Consider the following 11,212-nt stretch of genomic DNA (forward strand, 5'->3'; position numbering starts at 1 on the left):
AAGTCTTGTAGTGTGACCTTCTTGTGTTTTGTGTATATATTACAGAATTTGGACTGAACTGATGCAACCTGGGAGGGAGCAAGTGAGTGTTTCAGTGCAGTGGTGCGCTGTAGAGAAACAGTTTTTGGAAACGAAAATACAGGGGGTTCTTCATGGGGACATTTAGGGCGTGACAGCTGGTTAGTGTACACCTCCTGGCGATTGGCTATGGGCTGAAGCATTGGTGATTTAAGAGTAGACACTGTTGTCAGTAAGGGTGGCAAGGAATCACTGTGGGGTACACAGTGTTCCTCAGGAAGGTGGAATGGCAACATTCGATATTAGTGTAAATGATTTACCACCCCATTCGTGTAATCCCTGCCCTGCGAAGAGGGGCATTCAAGCGGGCTGGTTTTATTTTTATTTTTTTACTGCCACGACCCCTCCCTCAACTGGCTGTTAACAGTTCCGTTTGCGTTCTGTGTTGACGTCTGGGTGGAAACCTCTTGGATTTTAACAGCCCGGCCTGACAAGAGAAGCAGCCCCTTTCAAAAAAAAAAGAGAAAACCCTGCAGCATCGCTCTTTCTAGGAATGAAAGCACACACTGCACAACCGGGAGTGTTCATCTGTTTCGCTTTGGGGGGGGGGGGGGGGGTTTCGAGGTGCATAGCCGAGCGCTTGCTGGGGATCCTGTGTGGAAAATGCAGCCTGCGCTCTGCTTGTAATTGAACAGGATATCCTCTGCAAAAAAATAAGGTCAGATAATGGCACCTCTTATTCCCCGTCCCAGGCACTTGCTAAAGACTGCAGACACGTGCAGCAGGACTTAGACAAAACAGTCTCCAGCTTTAACGTGAACTCTCGGGTCCACAAAGGGCTTTTTGATTCCCAGCCAGTCCCCTCGGGCTCCTTTCGTGGAAGACGAAGGTGTTTTTGTCTGGGGGAGTCTGGCGGCCTCGTGACTCGCTGCTGAAAAAGGATGTTCTCTCTCTCTCTCTCTCGGGCCCTGCTGTTTTTCTCATTTCAGAGCCGGGGGCTGAAACGCGAGACTTTTATTGCCTAGTGGTTGCGGCGACGTTCTCTGCCTCCCCCTTCGCCCTTCCCGGGCCGGAGTCTGGGCAGGAGCCGCCACCCGCGAGCTCGGACCTGCGGCGCAGGGCGCGGATCACGTGACCGCCCAGCGCCGGGCCGAGACCCGAGAAGTTTGAAGGTGTATTTCTGGCACTTGGTAGATGTTAAAAAATGTGGGCTTCCTGCTGAATCACAAGCAGCTCTGGTCTTATTTTCTCCCCACTGCTCTTATTTAGGGTGGAAGCAGCCTAGTATAAAATGGGAGAAAGACCCCCCCCCCCCCCCCAGCTAGATAGTGGCCCTGTGACTTACAAGACCAATTTGTTGGAGCCCCAGATCTTATCCACAAGTCCGGTTGAGAATCGGCTCAAGTTGTTCGGCTGCTGCCTTAGTTCAAGGCAACTGACAGTTAATGGACTGCACAGTATCAGCAAATAAAACAGTCCCGAGTGCAGAGTGGCAAGGTCAGCTACTGAAACTGCAATGATGAATTGTACAGTCTGGGCCATTGTTGTCCAGTCTTGGTCCTAGGGGTGGCCAGTGTGTCTGCAGGTTTCTTTCAGCGTCTCCGTTACATTGGTCCAGATAAGCCCAGCAACCAGCTGGTTTAGCTTGTAAAAAGTGGGCGGAGCGGGGCGGGGGCTCTGTGGCTCAGGATCTGCGCCTGTGGCTGGGAGGTTGCCGGTTCAAATCCCGCAGCCGGCAGAGGAATCCTACTCTGCTGGACCCCTGAGCCAGGCCCTTAACCCGAACTGCTCCAGGGGCGCCGTATAAATGGCTGACCCTGCGCTCTGACCCCCAGCTTCTCTCCCTGTCTGTGTCTCATGGAGAGCAAGCTGGGGTCTGCAAAAAGACTCATTCCTAATGCAAGAAATTGTATAGGGCTGATGTTAAAAGCCGCAGCACAGACAGCTGCATTGGTCAGCCTCGATCTGACCATCGGAGCCCAAACAGGTGAGTCTTGATCAGAGGGAAGACTTGGGGGAGGGACTGCACAGTAGCATTTTAGAATGTAGAGTGATTTTCACACTGGGAGCTGAGCAGTCACAAGGGTGGGCCATGTCCTTGCTGTACCGAAATAAACTTGAACGAACTGATCAAGACTGGTGACAAGATTACGAGCGCATCCTTGGTCTCAATAACATGTTTGGGGGGGGGGGGGGGGACACGCGCGAAATGAAATTACTGCCAGGGCCGGCCCTGTTGTACAGTATATCCTGCTCTGACTCATCTTTGCTTTGATTCCTGGTGCCTTCGATACTATTATCTGTTGGGCAGAACTAAAATCTGCTGTTATGTTTTATTTGAACTTATAAAACACCCCATGCCAGTAAGCGCAAAGATTTAGTGGGGCTTCGAGGCACAATTCCGATATGTGGCCGCCTTCATCTTTACATCTACAGCTATGTGTCCTGGAGAATTGTTGAGGGGAGATGATTTTGACCTAAACTGACCCAGAAAAAAAAAAAGGATGTTCTGTTAAACCCTGTATTTCCGATGTTGGTCAGATTACAGGTTGAGTAGAGTAGCTGTTGCATTTGTACGTTTTAAAACACAGTATCAGATGTGGGGCAGCACAGTGCTACACAAATGGCCTCACAGTGTTGGGGCCCTGGCTTCAGTTCTGGAACTTGAGTGGCTATCCGTGTGGAGTTCGCGTGTTCCCCCTGTGTTTGTTGGAGTTTCCTCCCACAGTGGTTAATCGGCTTCTGGAAAAAATTGGCCCTGGTGTCTCTGTGTCTGTGTGTGTCCTGTTATGGCCTGGCATCCCGTCCAGGGTGTATCCCAGCCTGCCCACATTACCCTCTAGGACAGTACCTGGCTCCCCCGTGACACGGTATTGAATAGAGCTGTAAGAAAATGGATGGATGTCAAATATCTATCCACTATCCAATATCTTGATATCCTCTCGATAGGTATGCATTTTCCTCAGCCTCGACACTTTCAATCGTGTGACGAGTCCCGTGGCAAAGCGATCGTGGTTCTGTGGCGCCACCTGCTGACGGCTTAAAGCTAGCGCTACAACGACTTGTCTGTTTTTAATTTTTCAGTGTTTTTTCTGAGCGCATGAATTTTTTTCCTTTGTAGATAATTAAGAAAAAACCTAAATCATACTTAAGTATGGATATCTATTATGAAACGTTAAGTACATGACCAGTTGGCAGTACTAGTGGTGTTTATTATTATTATTATTATTATTGTTGTTGTTGTTGTTGTTTTTGTTTTTCTATTGTTTTTGTACTAGAAGTCCTAAATAATGATGAAAGTCGTCATTACTTTCACAGCTGCCGAAAAAGAGTCGATGGGATTGGTTCTTCGCTTTCTGTGTCGGCTAGCCTTCGTGCGGTTTGTCCTAGTGGGGTATCCGTTCACAGGTCTGTCTCCGTGTTCCGGGTTCATCGAGAGCGGGGGGTTTGAGTAGCGAGAAGCCGCCTCCGTCTGGGGGTTTGTGCTGGAAATCAAAAACGGTTCATTGAAGGCAGAAGATCGTTGTTATTACTGCTCCCTCTGCAGCGCTATGGATTCAGAAGAGATGTCTACTCCAGATGTCAAGAAGCTGTCTAATGACACCACTCCGAGGAGAACGGTTTGTGGTTTGTCAGCTGGAGGAAAGCGCAGAAGGTAGGTAATATGTTACACTACTGGTTTAAATTTGTTTTCTAGTTAGTTAGTAGGTTGCGACACGGTGGAGTCGCGATTAGGCCCTGGGCTCTTACACTGAAACTCCATCGGTGAGTTCAAGTTCATACAATCTGAAGTTAAGGGTATTTATGGCCTCTGCTGTTAATAGAGCGGTAGAGGTGCTTATTGCCACAACTACACGTACATTGGGATTCTTAGGAGCAAGTAATCGGTTTATTCCATGCTGGAAAGAGAGCATGGAATTTCTCTTTTCAGCAGGGAATAAACCTATTACTTGCTCCTTTGCAGCCTATGCAAGCTGACGCAGCCGCCCACCTGAACAACATTGGGGTTCTTAATCGCGCAATATAGACAGTACATTACAAACATCAATAAAAACAACCAGTAACCATATATATATGTAGTACTGGAAAAAGACCCACGGTAGACCGTGTAAAAAGTGCAGAGGTGGGTTGAGTCGGAGTCTGAGGCGTTGCAGGTAGCTGTTAAGGATGCACACCGCAGTGGAGTAGAAGCTGTTCTCTGAAGCTTTTTTGCGACAGCGGATGGTGTGGATCTCACCGACTGATGGTCAGTCACATCCTATAATCCTCTGTGCCGTTGCCACAACACTTTGTAGCGCGGCTCTGTCATGCATGGTAGTGTTACTGTGCCATAAAGTGATGCCACTAGGGAGTCAGCCGGTTATTTTCAAGAAATAAGTTTTCTGACCGTGGAAGGAGAGTTTAGATGCATCTGCCCGCACTACATAATTGATGATCACTCGTGCTGTGGGTTTTATGTACTGCAGCTGTGAGCTGTCTGGCCTCAAACGCCCGCACTTGACTCTGTGAACCCTTTTTTTTTTTTACTGGGTTTTAAATTTCTCAAAACAAGAACAGAACTACGCCAATCAGTGCAACCCCTTCATCGGTGGTGCTGTGCTCACTTTCACCCAGAGGATGCCTCGGCAGAATCAGAAGTAATTAAGAGAATCTTTCTCCCCTGGTTTTGAGTTCTTCTCAGTGTACCTCAGAAGGAATGTTGTGTTTTGACAAGGAATTCTGTATTGCTGAAGTGTTTTAAGAGCTACTGCTGAGGTAGCTTTTGGAATAATGTGCTGCACGTTTTCCTAAGGGTTAAGTGGTTTGTGTTTATATCAAGCGGTATTGTGAAATCGTTTTAATACCCTGTTTTCATTTCCTTTGCTGTGGGTAAATATAGTGTTTGTGTATCTGCCAGCTGACAGTCGGATTGACGTTTTTAAAATTCAAATTGTGAATTAACCAACAATAAAATAATACTATTGACTGGCAGGTGAATATCCTCTGCTTTAAAAATATGATTTAAACATTTTATAGCCATTTGTTTTCCCTATGAAGGTACAACTATAGTTTCAGAATCCAGTATACGGTCCTGAACATGCAAACGTATTTTAATTGCATTACGATCTGAGTAGGAATAAAATCTGGTCTGTAATATATTTGTTAAACTTTGTTTAGGACACCCTTTGCAGCATCAGAGAGGCTGAACTCGGCTTTTAAATCGCCTGTAAGTAATCCTCCTTTATTTGCAATTTCTTAAAGAAAACGTTTTTTTTACAGTTACCGTTTCGTAACACGATCTCTAACTGCATTGTCCTTTTTTTTAACTGCAATGTCCGCTCCTGTCCACTAGTCGGCGATGTTTCTTAGTTCAAACGTGAGAGTCAGGGTGAGATGTGAAGTTTCAAGTCAGTAATTTAGTGGCAGACTAATCCAGCTTTTTAAAGAGCCTTCCACGGTACCGTTTCCTAAATAACACATATGGCTGAAGGAGGAATGCTGTTTCTCTAGTGCAGAGTCCAACCCCTGAATTGAATTCTGACCAATTAGGGTTACTAAAAAAGGATTCATTAAAAATCTAAAACATTATTCCCCCTCCTCATTCATCTTTTACTTTGTCAAAGGATAATATCTGCTGTGGATTTTGAATTGTTGTATACTGATAAGACTGAAAATGTTATTTTTTTTTCCAATCCTGATTTTGAATCCTTGCATGTTATTTAAGTTAAGTTTACAGTCCATACTTCCTTAAGAATTGGGAAACTTCCCTTATTTTATGTTATATCGTTTTAAAGGCTTATATACTAAATACCTCCTGTATAACACATGGATACCTTTCTGCTTAACCACTCTATCGACTTCAGTGCATTTGGCTGGTCTCTTAAGGGTCAACACCCTAAAGTCAGAGAACGCTTAAGTGGAAAGCTAAGGGGGACTTTAAATATTTTATGCGACTGTGTAGGACTGGAGAGCTCTGGTTTAGTGCATTACTGAGCTGTATAAGAGCATTGGTACTGTAGCTCATTTCCTTTGGCATCCAAGTGATTGTGCGGTGGGCATCTGTCTCTGTCTCTCTGGACTCAGCTGCAGAGTCAGTCCACTGTCCGCTGTCCGGCAGCCGGCCAGTCCAGCGTGGAAGAGGAGGTGGAGGACCTGAAGAAGAGGCTACAGGAGCTGGATTCTGAAATAGCTCAGTTGCAGACCGAGTGAGCGGACTTGTGTTCGGGATTTGAGGCACAGAGAATTTGGGATTTGATGTTGATCAAGAATGAAAAATCTATATATTGTATAGTATATATCCCAAATGTAGTCTTTATAATGAGGGATGTTACTTTAAAACTCCAAAGCACTAGTGAGACCTCATTTAATATATTGTACATAACTTTAATATTGTGATCACTGTTTTACAGGGGGGAGATATTGATGCTCTGGGATCAGTCTGGGGAGAAGCAACCAGATATTTCACTGTTCTAAATCTGTTACACTGGTAGACCAAGGGAACTAACTCTCTTTAGTCTTGAGCCGAAAGAAAAAAACTGATTTAAATCAGAAAACAACAGAAGTGAGTTCCTTTTTTGGGGGGGGGGGGGGGGGTGTCTGGCAAAAGAGCTTTCTCTTTCTGGTCTATTTTTTTGTTGTTGTTGTTGTTGTTGTTGTTCCTCACACAGTTTCTTTCTGGTGTTGCTGCTCTCCAGGGGGCTGACTGTGGAGGAGCTGGACAGACACATTGACCTGCTCCACGAGTACAACGACATCAAGGACAATGGGCAGATGCTGCTGGGCAGACTGGGTGAGATCCATTTTCCCAATAAAAAGCCCTTTACAGGCAATGCGGATCCCACTACTGCCACCAGTGTGCAGCCCTCTAACTGGATGATGCGCCAGTCCCCACACACCAGCTCTCAGTGGGGAGGAGAGCAGAGTGATGAAGCGTGGGTGCGTGCCGATCTCCAGTCTTTTTCAGGAGCGTAGCCTCTGGAGCTGAGCCAGCGATTCCAGAACCGGTGGGACAAATCAAGACAGAGCAGCATTCAGGAAAAAGCCTGGCACGACTGCAGCAGATAATTAAGAGACCTGTCCCTCTCCTTTTGCACATTTCAAGGTGAAAATCCATTCAGGGCGGAACAGCTTTCTGCACATCTGCTGTTTTCAGCGCACGTTTGTCCCCGAGAACCGTCCCCTCACAGTGACTCTCGTCACATCTTGTGCAAGATGTTAGGTTTTACATCCAAGTGCCGAGCGGCGTCTTAAGGCGGCTCTCTAGGTTAACTCTGGAGCTGGGGTTTTCAGATCACGGTGCCACAAGGCAGGGATGGCATTCGATTCTGTAAAAACAAAATGTGTAACGAGAAATCTGTTGCTTTTCCCCCCCCCCCTCTCTTTCTGAAGCGCTCTCTGTAATTCGGGTCTCTCCATCACAGGCAGAAAGGATTTACATGTCTCCTTGAAGGACCTCAGGCTGTTTTAATCAACATGCGGGAATGTAAGATGGGTTATAAACAACAGGAGCCGTTCATCCCGTCTGGCTTGTCTGGGTACTAATAGTAAATTGATCCCTGGGTCTCATCCAGCCATTCCTTGAGAGAAGCCAGGGTATGGGCTTTAACATCATGGCTGGGGGCGCCTGTTTCATACCCCCACCACCCTTTGTGTAAAGACGTCCCTCCAGGTCTGGGTTATAAATGCCCTTCCACGTAGTCTTTTGCTCATATCCACTTCAACAACATGGCTGACCACCATTTAGAAGTGTCTTTTTTTTTTTAAGAGGTCTGTTTTCCCAGAGTGGAGGTGTTGATTGCCCTACAGTATGTACATGCACACTGGAATTATTTTTTTTGCCGCGTTCTCTCGGGACGTGCACAGTCCAGCCGATGATGCATGGAATAAATAGTGATAATACTGTATGTGCAATAAACCAGAACAATAAATGTGGTAGTGAGCAAAAATACATGGTAGTCCAAGTCAAACAAGTCAAAAGCGCAGGGTACAGGGGTGCATTGAGTCTGAGGCAGTGCAGTTAGCTGTTGAGGATGCGTACTGCAGTGGGGTAGAAGCTGTTCTTAAGCCTGGTGCTCTGTGCTTTAACAGTGAGGTACCGCTTGCCAGAGCGCAGAGGGGAGAACGGTCTGTGGCTGGGATCCTAAATGATGGATCTGGCTTTATTGCGACAGCGGGTGGTGTGACTCTCACAGATTGATGGTAAAGCACAACCTATAACCCTCTCTGCCGTTGCCACAGCCCCTGGTGGTGCATCATTGTCGCATACGGTAGTATTACTGGACCATGCCGCGATGCCACCAGTGAGGGGCACGGTCTATGGATAGGTGACCCGCTCTGTGGCTGTGCAGCACCCCCCAAAGATCTGAACGCTCGGCTGACCCTTCTCGTGTTGCCTCCCGCAGCGACGGTGCGAGGAGTGACCACGAAGGACCTGTACGGGGAGTTTGGTTTGGACCTGGGTGACTGAGGCTCCTCTGGCAGGACGGCGGTCCTTCATCGCCCGCCCCCCCCAGCACCACCACCACCACCACCATGCTGCCTTCCACTAAACTTTCGCCGGATCACGGGGGAGCATCTGTTTAAAGATCACCTTGGTATGTGCAAACTGGCAACAAATAAGGCCTGTTGACACCACGGAGAGCCCCCCCCACCCTGCAGTGCCCCCCGCCCCGGACTCGAACCCCCACACGTAATGCGAATAGCTTAATAAAGTTTATTGAAATGCATGCACTTGCGTGGATTGAAATCAGGGCGGTGCCGATGCCTGGTATCGTTTTGCGGAGCAGGGTGAGCCCCTCTGCAGGGCGATTTCCACTCTGCCAGCGCTCAGAAGTCTGCTTCCTTATCCCTCTGAGCTCCATCTGAGTTCTCCCCTGTTTCTGCCAAGTCCTTTTGGGGCGGAGCGGGGGATCTGTGGCTCAGGATCTGCTCCTGTGGCTTGGGAGGTTGCCGGTTCGAATCCCGCAGCCGGCAGAGGAATCCTACTCCGTTGGGCCCCTGAGCGAGGCCCTTAACCCCAGCTGCTCCAGGGGTGCTTTATAAATGGCTGACCCTGCGCTCTGACCCCCAGCTTCTCTCCCTGTCTGTGTGTCTCAAGGAGAGCAAGCTGGGGTCTGCGAAAAGACACATTCCTAATGCAAGAAATTGTAAAGGGTTAATAAAGCGGTATTATTATTATTATTATTATTATTATTATTATTATTTTACAAGAACCGAAATCACGGCAAATGTCGCGGGGCCTGTTTCGGGAGCGTTCTAGGTTCCTGCCATGCCAGTGGTATGGATTTGACGTTTTTGTTCCGTTCGGGTGCGGATTTCTGGGATCAGGCGGGCGCTCCCTCTGGCGGGACGCCTCACCACAGCCCTTGGCGAGCTGGAGTCGCGACGTTCTCAGCTTAATTTTCAAAAAGGGGGGAATCTTGCCCGAACCCGTTTGGTGGGGTTCATGCGAGAGGTTGTTGCTGGTGTATAATGTTACACGACAGGTTTTGGGGACGTTGGGGAGGTGTCGGCGTTCAATTTGCATTTGTAAAGCTGTTATTTCCGAAGTAAATTAGAACAAGGTCCTGGTTGATTTTAATATACAGTGATTTTATGTTGACCGTGACTGAATTTCAGAGCCACTGGCGTAATGAGAGTCAACTGGTAGCACGTTGTGTCTTTACTATGTGGGGAGCACTATTTCTGGAAAGGGTCTCTTATTTAAAAACAAAATAGATCTGGGGAAAACACGACTGGATTGGATCCCTGCTAACGTTAATGAAACGGATCTTCCCCTGATCATCTGTCCGTTTGACTCCTTGGCTCCACACGATGCCAGCTCTCTGTGGTGACGGCTGACGACAGTCACAGACCTCATCTGCGCTGTAATCAAAACGCAGAGGATGAAGGTCACCCCGATACGCTCGTGGCCAGCACGAGCGAGCTGGAGGAAAGTTATAAACAGAGAATGAACTTCGAACTGCGACGAAACTCTAAATCCCGGCAACTCAGAAGAGCTGGGAATTGATAGGAATATCTTCCCCCCCCACGTATTTCTTCTGGGAGGGGGCGTTTTCTTGGAATGGCTCGCAGAGGGATTGCGTACCCGCTGAAACCTGCTTTAATCCCTCGGAACCAGAGTTCAGTACTCCAGAGCGCCGCGTTTACAGGTGTACCTTCGCCCACCCTGTCTGCTGCCCCGTCGGCAGCGGACACACCTCCGCGTCTTTGTGCGTCAACCTGTCTGTCCAACTCCCCCAGCTCCTGAGGAATGTCAGGAATGCGGGCGCAGAGACGTGTCCTGCAGTCTTGGTATTCCGGGGTGTGTGAGTGAGTGAGGCGCTCACTAAGGGCAGTCTGGCCGGCAGGAAGTTGGGTCACCAAAGGCCTGCTGGGAAGCAACCGTGAGCTAAAGTGGACAGGCTGCTCTGCTAGACACTGTTGTTGAAGCCTTAAACGGAGGGTCACAGGCTAGATCCCTGAATCGCTTCAAATCGAAGGTTTTGGTCTGGTTTTCACTTCAAGAAGGATAGGTAGGGGGTGATGCTTGTCTGCTGGGAACCTGAGTTCGTCTGTTGGGGGGGGTTCGATTGTGCATTTTGACAACCCCCCTCCTCCACGTGCGAGATGTGCAAAATCCCATTCCCTGGTGTCCTCTTTCCTTTAATTATAATAATGGCTTACACTTATATAGCGCTTTTCTGGGCACTCCACTCAAAGCGCTTTACAGGTAATGGGGATCCCCTCCACCACCACCAGTGTGCAGCCCCACCTGGATGATGCGCCAGTCCGCTCCCCACACACCAGCTCTCAGTGGGGAGTAGAGCAGAGTGATGGAGCCAGTTCAGAGATGGGGATTATTAGGAGGCCATGATTGGTAAAGGCCAGGGGGAAATTTGGTCAGGACAGCAGGGTAACACCCCTACTCTTTTCGAGAAACGCCCTGGGGTTTTTAATCACCGCAGAAAGTCAGGACCTCGGTTTTACGTTTTATCCGAAGGACGGCGCCTTTTTACAGTATAGTGTCCCCGTCACTATACTGGGGCATTAGGACCTACATGGACCGCAGGGTGAGCGCCCCCTACTGGCCCCACTAACACCTCTTGCAGCAGCAGCCTTAGTTTTTCCCAGGAGGTCTCCCATCCAGGTAATGACCAGGCTCACACCTGCTTCTCAAAAAGATTAGATTGTTAATGTCCCGTCCAAAATTTGACTTTACCGGTCACGGCCTCCT

General features: G+C 48.3%; 1 protein-coding gene across 1 annotated transcript; it reads left to right on the forward strand.

Moving 5' to 3' along the window:
• The first annotated feature begins 3,456 nt into the window (after positions 1-3,456).
• On the forward strand, positions 3,457-8,676 carry swi5 (SWI5 homologous recombination repair protein). Its single transcript, XM_088904560.1, has 5 exons — positions 3,457-3,673; positions 5,176-5,224; positions 6,082-6,203; positions 6,693-6,787; positions 8,400-8,676. The coding sequence occupies exons 1-5, from the start codon at positions 3,570-3,572 to the stop codon at positions 8,462-8,464; spliced, it is 435 nt and encodes a 144-aa protein (XP_088760686.1). The 5' UTR covers positions 3,457-3,569; the 3' UTR covers positions 8,465-8,676.
• Positions 8,677-11,212: the final 2,536 nt, after the last annotated feature.

Source organism: Atractosteus spatula, chromosome 23 (genome assembly GCF_055471065.1).
Source record: "Atractosteus spatula isolate fAtrSpa1 chromosome 23, fAtrSpa1.hap1, whole genome shotgun sequence".
Taxonomy (NCBI): domain Eukaryota; kingdom Metazoa; phylum Chordata; class Actinopteri; order Semionotiformes; family Lepisosteidae; genus Atractosteus; species Atractosteus spatula.